At 39.8% G+C, this 26,605-nt stretch overlaps 1 protein-coding gene across 3 annotated transcripts; it reads left to right on the forward strand.

The window, feature by feature from the left end:
* Nucleotides 1-314: 314 nt before the first annotated feature.
* PAIP1 (poly(A) binding protein interacting protein 1) lies at nt 315-26,251 on the forward strand (the record flags this gene model as incomplete). Of its 3 annotated transcripts, XM_084278771.1 has the most annotated exons (12): nt 315-424; nt 1,562-1,656; nt 5,195-5,376; nt 10,109-10,297; nt 13,604-13,716; nt 16,922-17,033; nt 18,237-18,362; nt 20,542-20,648; nt 21,802-21,919; nt 22,056-22,110; nt 22,615-22,708; nt 24,880-26,251. In XM_084278771.1, 10 exons carry the CDS (start codon nt 5,266-5,268, stop codon nt 24,971-24,973), a joined length of 1,119 nt encoding a protein of 372 aa, XP_084134897.1. In that variant the 3' UTR covers nt 24,974-26,251. The 3 variants fall into 3 exon arrangements, with proteins under 3 accessions (XP_084134897.1, XP_084134898.1, XP_084134896.1); XM_084278772.1 differs by lacking the exon at nt 315-424 and having other exon boundaries at nt 1,533-1,656; XM_084278770.1 differs by lacking the exons at nt 315-424; nt 1,562-1,656 and adding an exon at nt 3,747-3,987.
* Between the last annotated feature and the right edge of the window lie 354 nt (nt 26,252-26,605).

Below are 26,605 nucleotides of genomic sequence, written 5' to 3' on the forward strand. Positions count from 1 at the left end.
GAGTGAGGGGAACGCGGAGGTCGGAGCGGTCGCGTTACGCCGTGTCCTAGTCCCCGATCGCGAAGGGGACGGCGCGGGGGAGGTGCCCGTCACGTGACGCTCGCGAACCCGCGCACGACCGAGGGGTTCGCCAGAGGCGGCTCTGCCCGCAGGTCCCGCGCTCTGCCCGCTGCCGCGGCGAGGGGTTTCCCGAGGAACGCCGAGGTATCTCTGTGTCAGCGCCGAACTCGTCGCGGGCGCTGGGGGAGCCCTCCAGGCTTGGGCGCTAGCAGCAGGCGGGCAGGCACGAGAAGCCGCTGGCGCCTTCGTCCCTGATCCGTGGCGGGCTGCCAGTGACGGGCGGAGGCGAAGGTCGAGGCAGCCGGTTGCGAAGAGACTTCCTGAAACGTGGTTGCTTGGCGTGGACGGACGCTGCAGCGTATAGGTGGTACCTTCCTCTTTACTGTCCTTATTCCTGTAGACGCGCGATAATCCAGTGAGCTGGGTTGTGTGTGCGGGACTGGGCGGGGTAGATGCGAGGCGGGAGGATGAGGGAGAGAGGAACTCGGGCAGCTGTGTAATCATGTCTGGGTCGCTAAGGAGAAGGTGCAGTCAAGGAGGACGGCTTGCCAGGTTGCCCGCTGCCTGCACACGTCGTCCTCTTTCGCACGATCTGCAGGTGCTAGCTATGAGTTAGCCTTTTTTATTTGGGTGGGTTTTTTTTACATCTGTGTAACTGTTGGTTGCTGGAGGTGTCACACTGCTCTCCTGCCTCACAACTGATGGATTACGACTTGAAGTAAGTTAACCATTGAAAACATGAGTTTCTGAAAGTAATTAATAGGTTACCCTGCTATTAGATGTTCAGTAAACTGCTGTGCTTTAATATAAATTTATGGGAGAGATTCCATTTAGAGTTACAGCTCGTCTGTTAATATATCAGCTTTATGTTTTGGGCTCAGTAACCATCTGACTAGTGCAACAACACACCTCATCAGTATGATAGGGGCCAGCAGAATTCCAATTATTAAAAATAGGTTCAGTATTAAAAAGCAGAACCAACCCTTTTCCATTTCCCTAATGAGAAATATGCTGTCAGCACACATACACACAAAATAAAAAAGCCCCCAAAAAGCCCCAAAACCAACAAACATGTAGAAGTTCTTGTGTTCTGTATAGTGACAACGTGGCAAAGCTGCAATTTCTGGTTTCTCAGCATCAGGCACTGCATGTGCTGCGTCTGAATTACGTTTTAGACTATTAGGTCTAAATATTTTGCATATGCTTTGGACAACGCAGGTAACTTACAGTAGGTGTTTAGAAGTGATCATCACAGCCTTTGGTGAAAGTTTTAATTCAGTCATTGTGTACATAGGATATGTCATGCTAGCTTAACTATGCCAGGTGTTCTCTTTTTTGTCTCAAGGCAGTTAAAGTAATTGGCAGGACTTCAGCTACTTGGTCCAGAACATTCTAAGAATTCTATTCTTAGTCTGAAGGCGTTGACTCTTGTAGATAGTCTTTGGGGATTGTCATTTTGGATTTAAATGCTTGAAATATTCTTCTTTTGTTGTTGTTTTAGGTGTCTACTTTGAGGCGGAGAAATTGTGTTCTTGGCCAAACACAGTTCTTTCAGTAGTGCATCTATAACAAAAAGATCACATTCCACTCTAAACAGTAAGTAGTTGCCAAACAGTTGTTAAATCAAGATAATATGAAATTTCTGCTAAATGAAAATAATTCACATTTATGACCAAAGATGAAAAGTTGTTTGGTTCGACAATGATAATCTGAGGCATTTAATTCCTCATAGGTGTATACCTTAGTGACATTTGCTTTTGTGAAAGACTGGCATATTAAAAAGTGGTGCCAGTATATAACAATGATTTTCTTAAAGCCTCAGGATCATGAGACTAGCGATTGAGAACCTCAACTTCCTTTTTCACATTAATGTAAGCTTTTCATTCTCCTCCTGTTAAGGTAAAGTCAACAGATGTGTCCGGAGGTCACAATGTAGGTTTTAAAACTGGAGCTGAAATAACACACAAAACACAGAATATTTTAAATATAGTCATTTTAGTAGCAATTTTATGGTCTTCAAAGGGTTAGTAATATTGCTTAAATCTTTGCTTTGACAATTGGTTACGCAAGGGAAGTCTTCCAATTTTTTTGAAGACTCATCAAAATTTCCTACATGTGCTTTCATTTCAGCTGTAGAGTATAGGTTGGTTGGTTTACCAGTCTTCACTTTCAGTAAGGGTTGCCTAGGAACAGTTTTCCCATGCGTCTAATTAATTTTAACTGTGTCACCTTTACTGTCTGCCCAACTTTCTCACCAGTCCAGTTCATGCCTCGGGGAAGTAACATACTTTACACCCTAGGCCCCCCTACACCATATTTTAATATGAATAATAAAAACCAGTGAAATGTAGTAATAAATCAATAGGAACTCAACTTCTAAAGGCACCATTTCACAGTACAATTGGATATATATTTTAATACAAGACAGTTCTGATTTTTAATAATATTTCATATATACATAGTTGCATATCTTTTATCCCATCCTGAGCGATAAGCAGAGTTTGAGCCAACATCAAAGAAACCTTTCCTTTGCCTTTGCCTGTAGAAGTCAGAGGTAGAGAGGCTGGCACTGTCCAGGCTGCTTGAGACGACAAAATAATATCACCAGCGGTGTGAGGTCAGCTGCAGTGTATGCTGGGCACCACAAATCTCAGTTACCTTCCTCATCTTGAAAGCTGATTGTGATCTGGAATTCACAGTGTAAGTAGAGCAAGGCTCTGGACCAAAATTGGACAATAGGTGGATGAAATTGTGGATGGACACATGGATTGAATCATTTGCAGTTAATGCAGTAATATTAGCAAAATGCAGTGCTTCAGTTAGTTCCTGGTGGCATGGAAGGTTTTAAAAATGAAATCAGAAGAGCATTTGTTATCACATCGTGCGTAAATTATACATGAAAATACATTCTTCTGAACCAACACATTTATACCAAGTAGCCATAATGGTAGAGTAATATTGTCACATTAGAAGTTTAATTTTGTTGGCTTAAATTGACAATCCAGCCTGACATTTTTCCACACAAACCCATTTCCTGTGGAATCAGCGATACATGCACAGCATGGCGTGAGGCACCTGTGGCTGCAAGGCTCCTACCAAGCGTAGGTGCCATCTTGGTCCTGCTGCTGTAGCCTCACGCTGTTTGTGCCTGCGGGCAGGCGGCTACGGGAGGGCGTTTTCTTTTTGGGATTGCCGTTCCCGAGCGTTGGCGTTTTTGAGGAAGGTGTGACACGAAACACCCCGCGGCCCCGGCTGCTGACACAAACCGGCCCCGCACAGGTTGGTTGCTGGGAGTCAGTCCGGCGCTGGGGGCGTGGGGGTGCTGGCTTAGCAGTACGGCGGGTTGGTACCGCGGCCCGCGCCTTCACGCCGCGGCGGTCGAGCTGTCCCGGCCTGCGACACCAGCTGTCGCTGACCCCCTGCCTGGGGCGGGGCGGCCCGGGCACCCCACCATTCCTGTCGGTGGCCCCTCGCCGGGGTTGCTATGGCGACGGGCGTGGGCGAGCCGCAAGGGGGCGCTGCCGGCCGCGCCGGGCCGCGACCATCGTGGCGGTGCGTGTGGGGGTGAAACTGAAAGTGAAGGGCTTGGGCCGCGGCGGAGCGGGATCGGGCAGCAGCGCAGCGCCAGCCCCTTTTGTAAGCTGCAGCCTACCCCTACGCCCTTCGCCGGCTCCGTCAGTGCGAGCATGTCGGAGAGTTTTGACCGAGCTCCGGGTGCCGGCCGAGGCCGTGGCCGGGTTCGAGGAGGTGCTGTTTCCCTCAGCGGCGCGGATGCGCCGGAGAGCCGCGACGAGGCCCGCCCCGGAGGCAGCGGCTCCCGTAGCTTAGGCTCAGTGGAGGAGCAGCAGCGCCAAGCGGGCGGCCTCTTCCCGCGGCAGGAACCATTGCGGCCTCCGAAGACGGCGCCGCTGGGCACCAGAATCGCAGGTACGGGCCGCCGCTCCGCGGCCCCATCCCCGTTCCTCCCCCTCCCCGATCTGTTTCGAAGGTATCGGGGAGCAGCCCCCCGAAGCCTGCCCCGCTCAAGCTTGTCTGTGCTGCTCTGCTGTTGCCTAGCTTGTCGATCCGACAACGGCACCACCCCGCCGCCCTCCCTTTTTTGTAGTCCCATTGAGACTGGAACAGTGGGGCTTCCCTCGGGCCTGACCGCGGGGACGCGGCCCTTTTCCATCCCCGCACCTAGCTGGTTGGGGAGGGCCCCGCGGCCTGAGGATCTGCCTTGCGTTCCTGGGCTTGTGCCTGGCGCTGGAGATGAGCTGTGTAGGGCCATACGCACCTTTACTTCAGAGAGCAGTTACGGTTATGAGCCTGTGCCCAGGTAAAGGTGTGATGTTGTATTGCAGCTGGTCCCAATGCCTTTCTGTACCCCCGACACACACCCTTTTATGAGCCCTCACATCTGCGTGTGTTTCTCCATCTGTTAATCTGACCGCAGATGGTCTCAGCCTTCCCCTTATTGAAGAACTCCAGCCTAGAGGTTTGCCAAAAATTAAACCCAACCAAGCAGTAACACAAAGTATTGTTTGTTGGTTAGCTTTTTCAGGTAGGTACTGGTTTCTGTTTTCTTAGAAACTAATCTATCTTTTTTTTTTAAATGTGGAACGTGTGTTTTTCAAGCTGTTATTTCAGTGGATTTTGTTTTGCAAATGGTGTAACAGAGCAACAATAATTAAGTGCATTTAAGAATTGTATGAAAAACTAGCATTGTTAAAAATAAATGATGCCTTCCATTTATTTACCTTCAAAGTTTTGCATTTATATCTGATTTCTATTAAAAACCCACAAGATGAGCAAGGATGCCGTAAGCAAATTTATTAATTTCTCAGTTTAGCTCTTCTAGAAAACATGTTTTCATGAGAAAGGAGAGAGCTTTTTTTTTTTTCCTTTCCATTTTTTTTAATCACCTTCGCATGAACATCGTGTTTACTTTCTGTCACACGGAAAGACAGAGTTTATTAAAGTGAAGACTTCATATTAAAGAAAACCAGTAAAACGTATATATTTGAAGTTAACTTGAAAATATCTATAGTAAAAGTATACTTAAAGTAAAAAAAAAAGTATTCTTTGTGTGTTTTGTGTGAATACATACTAGTTTAGCAATTCCTAAGAAAAGCTGTTACTGTAAACTTTTCAGAACAACTGCCACAGGTAGGAATTGCATCTGTATCACAAGATAAAGTTTCTGTACCGGATTCTGGACCAGAAATGGCTGAATCTCAGGTTACTGTAGCTCCTGTGATAACATCAAAGTTGTCTGTGAAAGCACCGGAGTTTTATCCACCGGGATACAGCCAGAACTTCAATCAGAACTTTGCAGTGAGTATTTATCTTCTTTTCTTACTATATGCCAGTTTACTTAAATTCAGATTAACAATGTCTTGAGATCTTGTATTATGCAGCATTTGCTCAAGTTTCCACAAATTCTGCTGATAACCTCCAGAGTCACAGTCAGAATGTTAAATAGGTGAATATTATGCTATGTGGGAGAGCCTTTTGCATGGGATATTTTGCTAAAGCTTGGTGCAGCCACATTCTTTGTTGATTACACCAGGCATTAATTATGTCCAGCATCAGAGTAAGATGTCTTTTTGGCCACTGGCTCTGTTATAATTAAATGTATGCTGTATCTTTAAGTAAAGGCTTAGGTACACTTTTATGCAGATTTCACAGTTTTGTGAAGCAAGTGTGGGAGAAAACCTGATATTTAGCTTTCCTGAGCACAGGTTTTACCTTTTCTAAATTTACTGTGCCATGGGTATGATTGGCCATGACTACCTAACTCAGTGTACCATCATGTCTCTCTTAAATCAGTGGCATTATCAAAGGGAAAAAAAAGTAGGGTTAGGCTCATTCCTAGCAGTTACAGACCAGCATGCCTAATAGCCAGGCTAGGAGTGATGGCAGATCAATATTGTAGGTATATCTTGTAGAGAGATTTTTCTACTCCATTGTTTTCCATGTTATTGTTCACTAATTCTACTCCAGTGAAGATCTGTGTGAATTCTTGGAATATCCTTTTGTTACACAATCAGCCAAACTCTGGTGCTGTGTATAAACAGGTGAGAACTAGTAGAAACAAAAATTTTTATTATAAACAGCAATTATACAGAAACAAATAGATATTTGAGGAACTTACAGAGAAAGACCATATTTGAACACTAAATATGATGTTTTGAAGTCTTCCTCACCAGTAAGATTGATGATATCTTTATGTTACCAGCTTTGCTTACGGAATAGAGTTACTGTGCTGGGTAACACAAGCCCATAGCCAATATACAGCTGTTAACAAAATGCACACACGAACGTGCTTCAGTGAATGAGTACTCTAGGAGAAAAATAGCCACTTTGCCCCATTACATGACAACTATAAATAAGGACTGCAGTTCCAAGGCAACAAAACACACTATTTAGAATGGCATACATATTACACATTTGTAATGGCGGCGGTCTGAGGCCAGCAATACTCCTTTCCAGCTGTTTTGCAAAAAACAGACAAGCATGTAGGAGTTCCTGGTTGCTGTGTTATAGGAACATGCCATCAGTGTGACTCATCCACTAATAAAATACTTCTTAAAATGCTAGCAAAACCTAGAACATTTATTTGGAAGTATGATGTAGGGACCTTAATCCAATCAGAATATGCTAGGCACAAGAGTAATGGTGTTTGCAACCTTTGTCCTTCACTATTATAAAGCTTGGGATTAAGTTTATTTAGAAAGAGGCATTGATTATTGTTTGATTGTATGTTATTCCAATTACTATGTGTGTCCATTTAATACTGAATTATTAGATTTTTTTAATTTCCAGTTCTGTTACTGAAAACTATTACTTAACTGTAAAGATCGTTTAAGAGGTACAGCATCCAAGGTACTAGAGTTTTCAGAAAAACTTTACCAGGACTTCAGGGAAGAAAGAATTCTCTGGTTGCATGCATCTATTCTATTGTATGTCCATCTCCTTGAAAGTTGTGGATGTCTGTAATAGAATCAGTGACTAGATTTAAGTTTGGGTTGCTGGTAAGAAATGTTGGATTTGTTCTCTGGTTGTGTGATGGTAATATGGCTGTCACTCCATCACACAGTCAGCAAATGATAGGGATTGGAAGGGATATCTGGAGATCATCTAGTCCAACCCCCCCTGCCAGAGCAGGATCACCTAGAGCAGGCTGCACACGGCAGTGGCCAGGCAGGTTTTTTTAGTATCTCCAGAGAAAATTTCTAGTTGATTTTCATATATTTGAATCATAAATTTGTAATGAATGTGTAAACTTACAGCCTCCTGTTAGTCAGCTGCTGTTTAAAAATAATTGTGTTTTTCTTTGTTGATGCAGTACATAGTGCTGTCTTCTCTGTTAAATCTTAAAATCTGACAATGAAAAATGCAATAGGATTATGTCTAGAATTTGCTGGGCTAGATTTAATTATTTTTTTTTAAATATCAAGTGTTACTAATTTTGCAATATACAACTTCATTAAAATGTTTGAATTATTCATTTTTCTGTTCTAGTTATTCTGTTCCCTGGCATAGTTATTAAAAACCCTGACTGCCTTTGGAGTTCCATATTTAGTACAGATAGATGAATGTGGTACAGAGTTTAGCTTCTGTGTTTAGGCTCTTACAAAATGGGGAGAGACGTATGAATACAGGGATACCAGTATACCAAATGGTATTGGACCCTCTTCCAAAACAAGGTCATTCTCCTCCAAGGTTGAATTCTTACCAAGTGAGCATGAGAGGAAGATGCCTTCTCTGCTATGCTTTCCTCTCTGCTGAATGAGGATTTCATAACTACTTGATGGCTGTCAGAAAGTGCAGCTTCTCTTACAAGCTACAGCAATTGCATTCCCTGCAGCCTGGCTGAAGAGTTTTCATACAGGTGGTTAGGAGAAATGCTGATTAAACTGCAGTTGTTACTGTCATAGTTCTGTGGAATAAAATAGTTAATTGTATAGAACTTTTACAGTGTGATTGGAAATTGCCCAGAGGAAGTTTATTTTCTTTGGAGAAATAAAATATTTATCAAGTTACACATAGGCCTGTTAGGCTTTATAAGTGCCAAACCGTTAGAATCATAGAATACATACTTCAGGTTGGAAAGGACCTCTGAAGTTCCTCTGTTCAATCCCCAACTCAAAACCAACTTGGATCAGATTGTTAAAGGCTTTATCATTAGTAACAATTTGCCACCATTTGTATAAACCCATGTTTTTGTGTGTTTCTGATGCAACATTAAGTAATTTTGTCTTTAGTATTATTTACTGGGCAAATATTCTACTTAATTAAGCATCATAGGAAATGTAGTGTTTCTTTTGGTCTATTGATGTGATTCCTGCTAGCTTAAGCTGTATGTCCTTAAGACATGGCTATTTGAAGAATTTTGGATCTTGCTTTTTCTCCCCACATATCCTTTACAGGTCATAAATAATGTCATTACTTGGTTTGCAGCGTTGTGCATGTGTCTGTTTCCACAGTTCATATCCAGGGTTTTTCTCTATCACAGATCTTGTTTCACAGTAGAGGAGAAACTGAGGTTTTGAAGACAGAAAGCAAATGACATTAAGGGGAGGGGTGATGAGAGAAGAGTATAATTATAAAACTGGAGCACCTCTCCTGTAGACAGGCTGAGAGAGTTGGGCTTGTTCAGCCTGGAGAAGAGAAGGCTCTGGGGTGTGACCTTATTGCAGCCTGCAAGTACCTGAAGGGGACCTACAGGAAACCTGGGAAGGGACTGTTTGCAGGGGCATGGAGTGATAGGACAAGGCATAATGGTTTTACTAGAGCAGGGTGGGTTTATATTACACCTTAGGAAGAAGCTCTTCACTCTGAGGGTAGTGAAACACTGGTGCAGGTTGGCCAGAGTGGTAGTGGAGGCCCCGTCCCTGGGCACATTCAAGGTCAGACTTGATGAAGCTCTGAGCAACCTGAGCTAGTTAAAGGTGTCCCTGCTTACTGCTGGGGGTTGGACTAGACGACCTTTAAAGATTCCTTCTAACCTAACTCATTCTGTGTATTTATCTCCACTAACTAAAACAAAAAAGGGGGTTATAATATTTAGTTCACTATTTCATTACAGTGTATATATTTTAAGCCTTTTCCTTGTATTTTGTATGTCACCTTATGTCTTGAATTGCTAATTATAGCAATCTCTCTTCAGGCTCCGTCTGAAATCTATACGGGATGATTTTCGTAATCTTCTATTCAGTGTAACAGTGAATTATTTGTACTGGTAATTATTTCTAGTGACATGATAAAGTATGGTGCTATCCCCCTCGTACAGTAGCATTCAAATCATCCAGAACAGTATTGACTTTAATACTGTTACATACATTCACTTCTGAAGGGGAAAAAACGAGCAGCTTTCTCTTCCATGAGCAGGAGTAATATCATGCTAGCTCATCCTTTCTTTGGGGACCAGGTGTGTTTACTGTCTGGTTTTTAACCTCAGTAACTGCAAATTAATGCAATACTACTTGAATTGTTTAATTTCATGCCTTGAAATCTTTCATCCATTGCCGAGAGATGCAAATTCGCTGACTTTAAAAGGTGAATTTTCCTGGCTGTGCTTTCTACATGGGAACACAGCACTGTATTGCATTTCTGCAATTTATCCCCCTTCAACTTATTTTGAATCATTAAGCACTTTATGTAACGCCAAAATACTTTGTTTCATGTCTTCAATTTTCAGTTTTTCCTTCTACAGTTCACAAATTTACAGCACAGGTATGTGCATCAGCAATGGGTGTTCAGCCTTGGGTTTTATTCCTAACTAGCAAACTAATAAATATATCTGTTAATTTTGCACCCAAATTGGCAAAGTCTTAAATTTCTTTTTAATCAGTCTTTTGATGTATTTTGCTGGAGACCCTAACCTTTGTGAAAATGTGGAGCTTTGTGATGTGTTGAGGTCTACACTCTGAAATTGAACTGCGTAGTAAAGAATGCGAAGACTCACGATTAAGCGTTATATGGTTACTTCTGGAGATCGTAGGTGTGACATCATTCTTTTAGGTTCCTTTGAAATAGCTGGTATGTCTTTTCACTGCCATAGGATTCTTCCTATGAAGACAGATACGATGGTTATCTGACTTTGGCAGAATATGTACAAGACTTCCTAAATCACCTCACCGAGCAACCAGGTTGTTTTGAAACTGAAGTGGAGCAGTTTGCTGAAACACTGAGTGGCTGGGTCACTGTCGATGAAGCTTTACAAGAACTTGTTGAACTCATCTATCAGCAGGTACCCTGTGTATTCTGTGTTATGATGTGGGTGTTATGCCTCTTTATATAGTGTCCAATATTTACATACCATTATTGTTCGTTAGATAATTTTATCTATGTGGTATTATAATTATTTGAGTTTTTTGTTTTAAACTGAAACATACAGGGAGAGATTTTGGGCAATCAGTTGAAATGGTAGGTCAAGTGAGGGGTACCTGGGTGGTTCATAAATTTCCCGAACTTACTGTATCCTTTATTGTTTACTTGGATCTCCTGGATCACATGGTAGAGTTGAAATTACAGCACTTTAATTACAGGGAGTTATATTTGAATTGATATATTTATATAGTAGTGGTTGAAGAAACTCATTAAGCAATGTCAGAGTTGCACATTTTTATTTTGTCCAAAAAAAAAGTCTACATAGTACTTAGATAATTTTAATTCCTTGGTATTTTTAAAAAATACACCTATTGTACACAATCACCCTTTGGGAAGTGCTCACTTATTGGCAGGCTTTCATCTTCATTTGGAATATACGTATTTCAGAACAGCATAATTGGAGGAAAGGAAAGCTTGTCTAATGGTAACTAGGACCAGTCCCATTGATGGCCATGGAAATGAGGACAGAGACCTGGAGCTGAACTCTGTACTAATTGGGGGAGCCATTGGAAAGAACAGCTTAATATGTGTTGCTTAGCAAATGAGCTGTCTTCTGGGCTTGCTGCAGAGAATGAAGTCACACTTGTGCTTGCTATTTATTACGTTGGCTGTCTCTCACTTTCCTGGGTTGATTGCTTGCAAATTCTGCCTTGAAGAATGTGGGCTCTTAGCTTTTAAAGTATAGATACTTCATAGAGTATTTTAATCTGGGGTATGTGGAAGCTGCGTACCCCAGACTGGTTGGTGGTTGTACAGAACTGTAGTTTCCAGTTTCCTATTATCATGCAGAATTGATGCACAATTAATTCAGAATAATTTAGTTGAGTGTTAAGATTACCTGCGATATGTTTGCCAGTATCATTTTCTTGTCCTTTATCTGAGCACCTGGAGGATAGTTTAAAAGAAAAAAAAAACACAATAGTATTCCATGTAACTTTATTGGAAGGAAAAAGAGGACTTTATTGCATTTTTAACTTCATATGTGTTAGATACGTTGATTCTCATTCAAGGTAAGTCTTTAATATTGTCTCTCCTCTCCCCAATTTAAAAACAAGTCAGTGTTAGGGTTGGCTGTGCCTTCCTCAGCTGAGAGGACCAGTGTTATCAGTCTGAAATTCTGTAAAAAATAGAATTTAGCATTAAAAAAAAAACTATGCTAGTAACCAAAAGCGTCCAGTTTTGGTTTTATTGTATGTCAGGATAGAAAAGTGTTTGAGTGCATATTATTATTCTACTTTGAGCAGAGGCTCCAGTACTTGTACCTGGTTTATTACAGAACAATTAAAACTGCTGTGGTGCATTTTTAAACATCTGCTTAAGTGATGTTAATTTAACCCATCTGAGCAGAATTACAGATGTTACGTTTGTGTAGGAGGGAAACCCAAGTCCTGTACAATCTTCCCTAAGGTCAAGTACCTTAGTCTATCTATAAGAATTAATTACTTTCCCCTGTTCTTCCTAATCCATATATGTCTCTGGACAAACTGAAGTACCAGTTTCTGTTGTTTACCAAAAGTTGAACACTGACTTCATAGCTTAAGAATCTTGACTGTTGTGTGGTTAATACAGTGGATTGTTCCTGTTCCAGCAACTAAAACTCAAAGATACGTGTTGCTAGATTAGCCCTCGTGCTTAGATTGTGACTTTTTGAGCCGGACAAAAACTGGGAACACCAGCAGCAATAATTCACCGAAAATGACATTGCACTGTAATGGCTAGTTATTAAGAATACATAAGGTGGGTTTTTTTGGTCTCTGTGTGCTATGCCTGGTCATAATACCTAAAACTTAATTATTTCTGTGTTTGATGCAAATACAAATACAGAACAACTAATTAGGAAGTTAATGTTTAAAAAATACAGATACGATTTGAAGAACTTCTCTGTGTGTGTTAGTTCAGAGAGTTTTTTGTTGTTAGGAAAGAGAAGCGTGATTTAAGTCATGTATTTTGCCTTATAAAGAAGAGTGCACCTTTTCTAGTCCCAAATGACTGAACCAAAGCACCAAAAAGCTTGTTAACTATTTCACATGCCTCTCACTGGAAACTAAATTTGACTATTTTAATTAATTAAACTTGTTCTATCTTCCAAAGCAACTTCAGTTTTTTCAACTTTGTGCACAAAGCACAGTTACATTGAGTGTGTATTTTTCTCTGCCTGTAGAAGGTAGCTAGCTATAATGTACTGACATGCTAAAGGCAAGATGCTTTTTTCAAACGTGGTAGAAGCAGAAGAGTGCAAACACATCTATAGAGCTGGTACATGATCACGATTTGTTCAAAAATGAAGGTGTTTTAATGCATTCTTACTATATTCCTGGTTTCTTTTTGGCAGAGCTGCAGGAATTTCCAGAACCTCTCTTCACTGAAGCTGTATCTCAAATTCAAGTTTTGTTAGAAGAGAGTCTGAAACAAGTGAACAGTAATGAATTGCCAAGCTAAGAGAATGTTCTGTGTTAAGCTCTATGAGAGGCTGAGTGTAGACACTGTTGAATTCCCAATCACTTTTTACACCTCTTGAAATTTTGAAGTATTTGAGTTAAAATATTTTTCAGACAGTATGTAACTTACACAATACAACTCTATTGGTGCCAGCTGTTTTTAGATGACAAAAGTGTAGATGTTCAACTGTAACAGGGTTCATTTTATGGAAAAAAAACCCAAACCAAAACCAACCCCACAAAACATTGAAAGCTATTAAGTGTAATGATACAGTTTTCACCTCTGAGTCAGGTGTTTGGTGTTCTATAGATTGCTGGAGAGATATTTATCTGTACTTGCTATGTACTTGTGCTCTTTCCCTGGGCATTCACTGTTGCCAGAGATAGACTTAAGGGATAAATAGCTCTTAAACTGAATCTTTTTTAATGTACTCATTGCTCCTATAGAGAGTGCATGTCCTTAAAATGTCTTTGGGTTTGTTGGGGTTTTTTTACAGTCTGTAAGTGACGTTGACACTCGCTGGTTGTACATCACAACAGAGAAGTAGAGGACACATGGTGGTTTTCTTAAAACCACAAACTCGCACTGTAATGAATTTTTAAGTGCTGAAATGCATATAGCAAAGTGTAGATGAGATACAAAAATGAAGATGAAAAATATTAATCTTCTGCTCTTCAGTTGTCTAATTAACTGTTGCTAATTTATTTTTCCACTTCTATTTTGGAAGGCCACATCTGTCCCGAATTTTTCCTACATTGGAGCTCGGTTGTGTAACTACTTATCGCACCATCTAACCATCAGTCTACAAAGTGGGAACTTTCGACAATTTTTACTTCAAAGGTCAGTATCAGCACGTCATTTTAAACCTATTACTTTCTCAGGTTACATGTCTTCCTATTTTGTATGTAACTCTTAATGTCCTGTGCAAAGAGATATGTTCAGTCTAAACTTGAGAGTACCATCTGGAGTTCTGTAGGCTTTTTTGGACTGAGTGTCTTAGACTGATCCCAAATTACAGGGTAAATTTGAAAGCTGGTCAACTTTAAAAGTATACTAAATGCACATGTCTAGAATCATCAACGTTGGGAAGGACTTCAAGATCGTAAAGTCCTGTCATTAGCTACACCACTGAACCATTAAACCATCAGCCAAAGCACCTTGTCTACCCATTTTTTAAACCCTCCAGGGATGGTGACTCCATCACTTCCCTGGGCAGCTTGTTCCAATGATTCACCACTCTTTCAGTGAAGAAAATTTTCCTCCTATCCAATCTAAACCTCCCCTGATGCAACCTGATGGCATTCTTTTGGCCAAAGTGCAGGACCCAGCACTTGGCCTTGTTGAAACCCATACCACTGGTTTGGGCCCATGGATCCAGCCTGTCTAGGTCCCCCTGCAGAGACTCCAGATCCTCTAGCTAGATGTGCACCTCGACCCCGCTTAGTGTCATCTGCAAACGTACTGAGGGCACACTCTATCCCCTTGTCTGGATCATCAATAATGATGTTAAACAAGAGCATACCCAGCACTGAGCCTGGAGGAACACCTCTCATGACTGGCCACCAAGTAGATTTAATTCCATTTAACACAACTGTCTTGACCTGGCCATCCAAGCAGTTTTTTATCCATCAAAGCATGTGCACATCTGAGCCATGAGCAGCCAGATTCTCTAGGGGAATGCTGTGTGAAACTGTGTCAGAGGCCTTGCTGAAGTCAAGGTAGACGACATCCACAGCCCTTACCTTGTCCAATAAGCAGGTCACCCTGTCATAGAAAGAGATTATCATAGTCAAACAGGACCTGCCCTTCATGCACCCATGCTGACTGGGCCTGATCACCTCATTGTTCTGCATGTATTGCATAATGGTACTCAGGATGATCTGCTCCATCAGCTGCCCCAGAACTGAAGTCAAACTACCAAGTCTGTCATTTCTTGGGTCACTCTTCTATCCCTTCTTATATATGGGGGTTATATTGGTTGGTTTCCAGTCTGCTGGTACCTCTGCAATCACTCAGGACTGCTGATAGATGCTGAAAAGTGGCCTGGTGAGCACTCCCACCAGCTCTTTCAGCACCCTTGGGCACATCCCATCCTGCCCCATAGATCTGTGTGTATCTGTATAGAGCAGGTCACTAACAATCTCCTCCTCAATTGTGAAGGAGTCATTCTGCTTCCAGTCCCTGTCTCCTAGTTTAGGGAGTTGAATTCCCTCTATACAAATCTTATTGCTAAAGACTGAAGCATTTAGCATTTCAGCCTTCTCATCTTTTGTCACAATGTTTCCTCCTGCATCTGACAGGGGATGGAGGGTCTCCCTGGACTTTATTTTGTTGTTAAAATATTTATAGACACGTGTTGCCTGTTACCATGGAGGCCAGATTAATTTCTAGCTGGGCTTTGGACCTTGTAATTCTCTCCCTGCATAGCCTCACAACATCTTTGTAATCACTGTGAGTGGCCTTCCCCTTCTTCAAGGGTCATAAACTCTTCTTTTTTTCCTCTCTGAGTGCCGGCTGAAGTTCCCTGGCTGGCAGGGTCTGCCAGGCTGGTGTTCTATGCCACCACCTCATCTTACAGCACAAGGGGATAGTCTGGTTCTGAGCATTCAGGACTTCCCTCTTGAAGAACGTTCAGCCTTCCTGGACTCCTGCAGCCTTCAGAACTGATTCCCAAGGGACTCTGGCAATCAAGCTACTGAAAAAATTAAAATTTGCCCTTCAGTTTTGCTGCCCCCACCTCCTGGTATCTCTAAGAATAGAGAACTCAGTCATTTTGTGGACACTGTGCCCAAGACAGTCACCAAACATCACATCTTCTACCAGCCCTTCCCTGTTCTTAAAGAGCAGGTCCTCACCATCTGTGTCAGAAAGTTCTCTCTGACACATTCCAGGAACCTCTGGGACTGTTTCATCTCTGCTGTGTTGTAATTCCAGCAGATATCAGGGAAAATGAAGTCCCCCACAAGAACGAGGGTAAATGACCATGAAATTTCACCCAGATGTTTATATAACATTTCATCTGCATCAGTGCCCTGGTTGGGAGGTTCACAGCAGACTCCAGCAGCAGTATCAGCCTTCTTGGCCTTGCCTGTAATCCTGATCCAAATACACTCAGTCCTGTCATTGCGCTAATGAAGGTCTAGACACTCATAACAAGTCTTAATATACAGCGCTTCTCCAGGCTGAACAAGCCTGACTCTTTCAGCCTGTTTTCATAGGAGGGGTGCTCCAGCCCTCTCTGATCATCTGTGTGACCCTTTTCTGGACTTGCTACAGCAGGTCCGTATCTTTCTTATGTTGGGGATGCCAGAGCCGGATACAGTACTCTGGGTGGGGTCTCAAAAGAGTGGAGGAGCAAAATCACCCCATAAACCTACTGCTGGTCACCCTTCTTTTGATGCAGGGTGTGACTGGCTTTCTGATCTGCTCATGCTCATTGCCAACTCATACTTAATTTTCCCCCCCCAAGTCCTTCTCCCCAGGGCTGCTCTCAATTCATTCTCCATCCAGCCTGTAGCGGTGTTTGGGATTGCCCCCACCCATGTGCAGGACCTTGCACTTGGCCTTGTTGAACTCCATGTGGTTCTCCACATGGGCTCTCTCCACCCTGTCAAGGTCCCTCTGGATGGCACCCCTTCCATCCAGCATGCCAGCTGCACCACTCAGCTTGGTGTCATGAATTACACATCACTGTTACTTAAAAAGGCGGGATAAAGAATTTATTCAATAAGTGTAAAGGCATCTAATACAGTATTGACTGCACCCTGCAGGGGGAAAATGTCTTTCAGAGTACATTTTCTTTTTTTCTGTGGACATTTGACTGCCTGTGTTAAACTTCCTGGTTCCATATTCTAATATATAAACTGTGCAGTGGTCTTCTAATTTTAATATATTGTGATTTGCTATATTTCATTTTGCCATCTTAGATATCTCAGTGCTTGAAAACATAATCATATGTTCATGAGTTATTATCATCCTGTGAAATAAGTAGCTTGTTATTTATGTTGGGCTGTCTACAGATAGGATTTTGTTTTAATCTTCACAGGTGTCAAACTGAGTATGAAAGCAGAGATGAAGCTACCAAAGGAGATGAGGCTACACGAAAACAATTTCATGCCTTTGTGCTGTTCTTAGCTGAACTTTACCTTAACCTGGAGGTAAGAAAAATGTTGCACATCAGGTGGTTCTTCATGAATGTTTTCGTTGTGTTTATGTAAACACTAAAATGGATTTTTTCTTTTAAAGGGAGAGAGGAATGTAGTAAAAGAACTTTGTAACAGTAACATTATAATGTATGTCCAAGAAACAGATAAATCTAAGAGGACAAAATCATTAAAGTGCAAGAATTCATAAAAAGAACCAACCATAAACCACCTTTGGAATGAAGCTTTTGGTTTTTATTTTTGATTGACAAAACCCCAAGGTGACTATGCTTAACCACCATAGGAGATGTTACAATCTAGCAGAAGCATATCGGGATCAATAACCCATGTCATTCAGTATTCAGCCACTAATAGGAGCTATTACCAAACCCTTGGGGAAGATGTAGAAATCCTCAAAACGAACAATTAAAAATGCAGACCTTTAAAGTTGTTTTTTCTGAAGGTTGAGTCCTTAGCTTGTGTATGAAGCATGAAATCTTTTATTTAGTGGGGTTTTTGTATGTGGTATGTACAAAAAAGTGTATGTACACGTAAAACTACTTTGATTCTTACAGCTGTGAGTTCAGTAAGTCCACTTAACTGCTGTACTGCACTTCAAAATGTATTTTTGACAGGATTACTTCAGTGGTTTGATTTAAGCAGACACTATAAAAATGTTCTGATGGCATGCAGAAAGAAAACAATTCTCTGTCTCTTCCATTTCTCTCCATAAATGAGTCTTGAAATCTGCTTTTCACTTGCTAGAAGTAAAAAAAAAAAAAAATTGCAAAGGGTTTGGGAGTGTAGTCCAGTTCTGTGGAGTATACCAGTTATTTTTAAATCATTTTACTTTTTATGCGTAAAGAGTGCCCTCTAGAACTAAGCCTCTACAGATGCAGAGAATACATAATGTGGTATGGAAAAGAGCAGGGGGTCTGGAATTCTTTGATTGTGTGGATCATTTGGCCAGCATTTGGTAGCTTTTTTTAGTGATTTTTTTAAAGTAAATAAACAAAATGCTACACAGGCACTGTTAGTTAGAATTGTAAGGATATTACTCTGAAGTCTTGTGTTCTAAAGTAGTTACACTATTTGACATGTTCTTCTAACTAAAGAGCTCAACGGTGTTGATTGCAAACCACATCATGCAGTATTCAAAGGAGGAAATGTGACTAAATTAATTTGTAAAACTTAAGTCTTTTTTATGTTATTCTGTAGATTAAAGGAACAAAGGGACAGGTAATGAGAGCAGAAATTCTTCAGGAAGGCCTTCGGGAATTGCTGAATGCACTCATCTCTAACCCTGTGGACAGTAATCTGATATGTGCAGTGAAACTGCTGAAGGTGAGACTGGTTTTGAAAGAAAAAACAGTAAAGCTTTTTAACCTTCCTCCCCTGGGAGCAGTAGAGGAAACTGCAAATGAGGAAGTGTTTAGAGGGTTTTATGTATTACATCATTAGCAGAGCACAAGCTGTACTTACAACACAAACACGTGCGCCCTTTGTACCATAGTGAAATTGAGCCAACCGAAATGTAACGTACTGCTCTAAAATACAACACCATTTTGTGTACATGTCAGAGCAGTAAAACTGGAGCTGAGATGCGAAGCTGTAAGCAAAGGTCTTCTCTTGAGTAGGAGAAAACTGTAACCAACCTGAATGAATTGTGGAGTTTTGGGTATGTCTCTGTTCTGAAGGACACTCAGCAGTTAGTGCCACTTCTTGCAGCAAAGGGTTCTTGATAGCAGGTATTTCATACTGTATTGTCTGCATCACTGCTACAAGAGAAATATATATATGTATATGATGGAAACAAACATTTTTGCTCTTAAGTTTTACTTTTTCTTTAAAAAATTGCTAGCCTCTGTGCAGAGAGAAACTCTTACGTTCACTAGCCATGGCTATAGTCATAGCTGGGAAAGCACAGTTTATTTTAAGAATGAAGGTTAAAAGCTAAATAATATTTTTCAGGAGTTTTGTTGGGAGCTTTTTTGTAGGTAGTTGGCTTCCCTCCCCACCCTGCACCCCGCCGCTTCATTCTTTCCCCTCCACTGTTCTTCAGACTTTTCTATCTTGAATTCCAATTCTGGCAGCTTCTTTTGATATGGTACATAGGGAGTAGGGAAGAGGGGTTTTACATCTTGCAGTGTAAACCTTTCATTTGAAGTTTGGATGTTTAAACAGGTTGCTTCATAGCAAGTGTGAAGTTGTCTTCAACAAGCACATTCACTCCTGTGGCCAATCCTTACATTGCCAGTACTTCCCTGAGGCAAGGCCCACTGAAGGACCTTTCAGAAAGGCAGTACATAAACCAGGAGGCTTTCCAATGCTGCTCTTTTTCAGAATGACTCCCCAAAGATGGACATCTGATTATTTCTGTAATATTCTGGAATATTTATTTGGTTTCACAGAACCCATTCTAAAATAGAAGACAGTAATTAATTTTCTATGATACCTTGCTAAATCTAAAAGGTATTACAGAACAGAGATTTTTGTTTTAAATGCAAGCGTTTTCTGATGGTTTATGGTATGTACAAATGTTGGAGTATATCTCTAGCTAGATAGATGGGCTAGCTAATGAACCTTTGGTTTGTCTGCTGAAGCAATAAATGTTTCTTGTTGTCTTTTTTAATGTAGTGATAGAGATTTTTTTCACCTGTTTGTAGCAAGTTTACTTTTAATTAAATCTTCTTGGTGCTATTACCTAATTATGTATTATTAAGGTAGGAGTACAGCAGAAAATTGGGAATACCAAACAAGTGCCAAGATGCTTGCTTGTATCTTTGCATGCTATTCCTTTGTACCATCAGGTGCAATTCTAGGCATTTTTGGTTCATGCAGTGCTTACGCTGAGTGGATCAGAAATTCATGCTAGCTTTTTTTTTTTCTGATTTAATTCCTACTGTGCAGTATTTCCCTCCTGGGGAAATGTATCTAGGCACCTGTACCTGCACCTACTGCAGCTCTAGACTGGTGCTAAAGCTCCCTCCTCAGCAATTTCAGCCTCACAGATTCTATGTAATAAAATTCAGGCTGGCTTGGTCAGGCAATTCTTGGCTCATCTTGTCCAGATTAGATTCTCTGGCATGCCTGATGTTAGCTAGGATGACTGAAGTGTTTCTGAAGTTTATTAAAACTGTTCATTACTCTCATGTAGGCTGGTGGCATCATATGCAAAAATGTCCCCTTTTTTATAACATGTACTTAAATCAAATAAGGTCTGACATACATGCCACTGAAGAGTTGTTTCAAAATCGTATTTCAAGCCTGAAAGGAGATGAGTGGCAGTGAACTTCTAGGTAACATAAACATTGGACATAGAGGTACCATACTATAGCCTAAAATAAACTGTTTACAAGGTCTATTAATCGGTTTAACAAAAAGTTGTGGGCAGTTGGGAGCATCAGCATTCAGGTAGTCAGACAATTCATCTAAACATTATGAATTGTCACAGAATCTACTTTTGACAATTTATGAAAATTTTCTAGTTTTCTTTAAAAACAAAATAATTCTTTGTTTTTAGTTGACAGGCTCAGTTTTAGAAGATGCCTGGAAAGAAAAAGGAAAGAATGATATGGAGGAAGTGATTCAGAGAATTGAAAATGTTGTGTTGGATGCAAACTGTAGCAGGTGGGAAGATAAAATTTGTGCAGTGTTTTGTTTTTATATTAAAACAAAGCACTTTAAAAATCTGCAAGAATAACGAACATATCCAAAACATTATCTTAAGAGCTTTTAATTATTAAAAGTAAGCTCATATTTGGATCACCTTCTATGTAAGAAAGAAGCAAAAAGAGTATTTTTCAGTTGAGGGGATTTGGGCGGTTTTTGTTGGTTTTGGGGGGTTGGTTTGTATTTTATCTTTTAATAAAGATTGATGTTCCACTCTAAAAAAAAAAAAAAAACCCACAAAATTAATCAAACTTTTAAGTCTTGAAATCTTCTATTAGTGCTTTAAGCTCTAAAAGCAAGTTTATATACAAAGAGAATAGGAATGAGACCGTTTATACTTTTAAATTTTAATTTAACAGTATTAAATATGTATCAACAGTACAAAATATATAACACTAGTAAATATATACAAATCACTATAAATATAAAAGTAAAATGGAATATGATTTGTAATTTGTTTGCTTGTTTTGCTGGTGAGTATAACTTCTTGTTAGGGTCTTCCTGCATTCTGGACAAAAATGCATAGTTGGCTGATGTATCCTGCTTCTCACTTCACAGTCAGCTCTGTGTGTGATTTTGCCGTACTTCCTCCTCAGCTTCTTGCAGACTCACTAAAAGCCTATTGAGTGCAGCCCGTGGTGAGCTGGTGTCTTGGCGTACGGAGGGAGGCCAGCAGGTAGCTGATGGCATCTGGGTTATAATGGAGGCGCCTGTGGGGAGGATGAGGAAAATTTTGCTTCTGGAACCAGGAGAAAATTCATAGCATAAACCGAGGATTCAGAGACACAGGAGCACGAATTTATTTGAATAGATAAGAAAACTGAAGATTGGATTGATTTATGTATTCATTCCTTAATGAGACTCTTCTCTGTGCAAAGAAAACAATTTATTTTATTCTAGGGGTTAAATGGATGGTGATATCTATTGTACTGGAGACATTACGTCTCACTGACTGAAGAAAAATTAGCTCAAAATTATCCACTGACTGGACCAAATGTTGTCCTTTTTAGAGCTTTTGCGGGGGGAGGTTAACTATCTGTTTGCAAGATAAGCCAAATTCCTTGAGTAAGACAAAAAATTCTAACTTTTGAAGTGCTTCTGTTTATTTCAGAGATGTGAAACATATGCTTCTGAAACTAGTAGAACTGCGATCAAGTAACTGGGGTAGAGTTCATGGAACTTCTCCACATAAAGAGGCTACCCCTGAAAATGACCCAAACTACTTCATGGTAAGAATCTACAGATATTTCAGTTTCTTAATTTATTGTGAGTCAAATTAGATTTCTATACAGTCATGAAAACTACCCATATAGTCATGATAACTAAAACAGCAGTCTTTCTAAATGCGTGTAACTTTACTCTTAGAACGAACCAACGTTTTACACTTCTGATGGTGTTCCTTTCACTGCAGCAGATCCAGGTATGTCACAAGCTAAGCATACTTGTCTTCTTAATCTTCTTTAAACAGTTATAAAAGCTGTTCTTGAAATGTCTGAAACTGTACAACTTAATAATACAAAACTATGTCTGAATTCCTGGCTTGGTGTAACACTTGCCTTACTCTGCATTAAAAGGTAAGTGTTTGAAATGGAGAACACGTATTTGAATTCATATAGTTCAGAAGAATCTGTGGGATAGTCCTCAGTAATTGATCTCTTCTTTTCCCCACCCCACTCCATACCCCCCTCCCCCATAATTTGAACACAGTGTGGCATGACATCACTTGAGATAAAGGCATCTGTGTTTACCTTTACAGTTCCCTGTGAAGGCAGGGGTCATTCTTAAGAAGTCAGTTGAGGTGTTGAGAAAACACTGTATCATGTGCCCTTTGTGATTAAATAAGAGTATTTTCAGACTGTATAGATTTATGTTAATTTAGACAACTAGTCTTACATAAAACTTGGTCTCATTTTTACTTTGCCAGATTACCAAGAAAAATACCAAGAGCTGCTTGAAAGAGAGGATTTGTTTCCAGATTATGAAGAAAATGGAACAGATTTATCCGGACATGGAGATCAGTATGCTTTCTTTTTGAGTGATAAGGGGGGTTTAACTCTAGTTATTTTTGTTGCAGACTTAAGAATTCAATAAACTAAGTAATATAAATACCATTCAGCTGTACAATGGTAGTTAGTTTTGGCTGTAACTTGGTTTGTAATCACAAACGTTTGAAATTAGTTTTGTGTGTGTCCAGTTAAGGTAGTTAAATTTCAAATATTTATGCACACATACAAACCTCTCTTACGTGTTTGTTTGTTTGTTTGTTTTTAAATTATTAGCAAAGTGAAGCAGCAGACCTTCATGAGTTGGTAGTGAAGCGACCTGAATTCATTTGACTGATGCACATACATGTCCCAGCTAGAAATGATTGCAAATGAGTCCGTCAAAGGGAGGAGATTGTTAAATTTCTCCCCTCAGGATAAGTAGTATTCCTTCATTTAGATAGTAATATTCCTGTAGAATGAGAAAAGCAATGTGATTACAAAGAGGGAAGTGATAGAAGGGAATGCAGTCTGATTTTCTGACATCAGTTTGTAAGAGTTTAGTAAAGAATTTTAGTAAAAGAAATATGTTCTAAAACTGCTCTGAGCTTTGTACTTACCTGCTTGAAGAAGGACTTTCAGGCTGATTTGGTACCAAAGAACACTTTCAGTATTGTGTTTGTGTGATAAGGATGCTGGCCTGGAGCAGTATTTTTCTTAGTAAATTAGAAAACTCAGAGGAGTGGCAAGAACTTCAGAAGATAAACTAGAGATGTCATCAGAAATCAACCAGCTTATACAGGAAAAAGACCCATGTGAGCCTCTTAGAGCAAATTAAATACAAAATGAAGACAGACAGCAGTTAAAAAAAAAAACAGCAAATCTGAAGAGTGACATGTGGAAGACAGTGAACCAGCCTTTATGCAAGGTGACTGGAATGTTCTTTGTTGAAGGCTTAAGACAAGCTTAGACAAAAGGGTGCTGATCTTTTTCATGACTGGTATCAGAGAGAAGGGTTCCGTGTTAGGTCCCTTCTCAAGTCCAGGCTTCTACAAGAAGGAAGGAACAAATAAATAAACTGCATTGTCAATGCACACTGCTGAAAAAAAAATTGCCTTATATGTTTCTGTGGCATGTTCAGGGGCTTTGTGTGAAACATACCATTTATGGCCTCTGTGCAGGTGAGATGTGTCGATTCCCTTGTTTGCAACTAAGGTGCAGATGGTAAACTGAGCACCTGATATTAATGCATACTTTCTGAGAGTAGCTGCTGAAATGTTTTAAGGGGTTTTTTTTAAAGGCTGTTTACAATTACATACATTATCATGTTAAAGCTACAACTCTGTTGTCCCAGTTTGTGGGGTTGAACACTCCAGTTGGACATAAAGAAAACAAAGAACATTCCAGTTAGTTCCCAATAACTGTGGGGAGAAAGAACACTGAACTGATGCCCACCACTTCCCAGCTTTATTTTAAAACTTTATGGTAGTCTCTGTGCAATACTGACTTTCTGTGACACAAATAAGATCTCTTTCGAAAGACTCTTTACTGTGGAGTATCAGGTAGTAAAATGCAGATGCTATAGGGAGGCAATTATGGTTGTCTCCTTTCATATATCAACAAATAGGAATGTGGGTTTTTTATATAAATATATCATTTGACTAGTGTGCAGCTAACACAGGTGGTGCAGTATTTGAGCTAGGATGTTGACCAACAAAAAGATGCTAAAATTGTTATTTACGGTTTTTGCAAATACATCAGTACAGATACATTATTAAATTTTGGTAAAGCTTGGATTGCATTAATACATTTTTCTATCATCTGGGAAACTATTTGTGTCTTTCAAACTGCATAAGGTGATCTGAAATCATAGAATCGTAGAATCATAGGGGTTGGAAGGGACCTCAAGAAATCATCGGGTCCAACCCCCCTGCCAAAGCAGCTCCCTAGCTCATAATGCACAGATAGGCATCCAGAAAGGTCTTGAATGTCCCCAGAAAATGGTGAGAAGTACTGTAACTATTTGTTACCTATGCTGCTTTAAGGTTTCTGTTTGTTTGTTTTCCTAGTACACCTGATTCTATTTCCTCTTCATGCCCTTTAAGAAAATATCATAATTAACCTCGGCTTACAGCTCTAACATCTGCATAAATTTTTCTGAAAATCTGTGTGTAAATTTAACATCTTTGTGATTTGTTTTTTTTTAGGTATTTTGATGACATTGATGATGAGATGGACCCAGAAATTGAAGAAGCTTATGAAAAATTCTGTCTAGAATCAGAACATAAGAGAAGACAGTGAGATGTTATACACAAATCTTAGTTCGTTAAGTCACTTTAGATATGGTGATAGAGTACAAGGGGATATAAAACATTTGTACCAAAATAAGAAACTTGAGTTTTTCCAAGTACTAAAGTTACAGTTTCCATATTGTTTTAACAGATTCTGCCAAAAATTGTAAACTTACGCCCTGTAACTTAAAATGTTGTGTATATATCATAGTTTATTTTATGTACAGGTCTATGAACAATGTTTTGGCTGCAATAAAAATTAATTAAAAATCATCAAAACAAATCAAAATTTAATGGTGAGCTGTCCTGTGAAATTTACATTGAAGGAGAAAGGGGAAGAATAACTTGATCTGATCTAATTGCTTGCTTGCTTGCTTGTTTGAGTACATATGGGGATTTACTCAAGCTTTTTACCATATGCAAGATATTTGGTGTTTAGTTTTTCCTTTTTAAATTTTTTTTTATGCTGAGGAGACTATGAGCCTAATAATGATTACTTTTTTCCCCTCCCTATAGATAGCAGTCATGAAAAGTGGTTTGTGAAGGGTTTTGTTTTGTGTGGGGGCTTCTTTTTTCATGTGGCTGAGATACCGATGATTTTTTTTTTAATGGAATTAACATGTTATATGTTAGTATGTGAAAAAGCAAGCAGTATTTTGGAAGTCAGGTGTTTTCAAGGTCTTTAGTTCAGATAAGCTTACTTTCAACAAGCAAAGGCCATTCTTGTTGTGTTCTTCAAGGCTATATGAACTACAGTTATGTTCTACCCCATGCTTCTCAGTATGTACAGTGCTTAATTTTGTTCTTTAATATATCTAACATATCTAACCTTCTGGCAATCCTTGATACTTTCTGCATTCTTCTGATTTTATGTAGTTTAATTTTGTAGTTGGAGTAAATTCATATATTTCATAAACAATTAACATTCTGAATCCAGCTGCTCTCTTTTGACTCCATATAATCACGTTAGCTTAACTAGGATCCTCCATCATCGTTGCCAAATTCAGTTGTACTGTCTGCTGTTACTGGTTAGACTGAGTAGAACCCCTTACCAAAAACAAATGGAAATACTTCCCAAAAGTTAGCTACTGTAAAGAACACGTGTTGTAAATACGCATGTAAATAATTCTGTTAATATTTCACCATTACTTGTTTGGTTGAGTAACTCATGCATCTGCTAATAGAGTGAGCACTGACTGTTTTCTGGGTGTTTATTTAACATACTTACTTAGGTTGGCATTTTGGAAAATAAAGTTTAACTAGTTTGGTTTCCTTTGGTGTAATTTCACCACCTTGTCCTTTTGCTTTAATTAAAAACAAATTTTTGGTGCCTCTTCTCTCTCCCCTTCACCTAACTCTCCATTTTTTTTTCCTTTGAAGTATTGCAGAGAGCATTACCTAGTAATATGCACTGGAAAAATAACATTTATTGAAGTGCAGTATGGTTGTAAGAACTATATTACCATTTCAAAATTCAAATTCAGAAACTAGAAAACAGAAAATTAAATTAGAATATTTTCACTCATGCATTCTCTCATGTGGAGCATATTCTTCATACAAAAATTTTAATCCAAATACGTCAGCCTTCCTGCTGACTTCACAAGCAACTGTCCTGTGCACTCAAACCTTGAAGTCCCAAGGA

Source organism: Gallinula chloropus, assembly GCF_964237585.1.
Source record: "Gallinula chloropus genome assembly, chromosome: Z".
NCBI classification, from domain to species: domain Eukaryota; kingdom Metazoa; phylum Chordata; class Aves; order Gruiformes; family Rallidae; genus Gallinula; species Gallinula chloropus.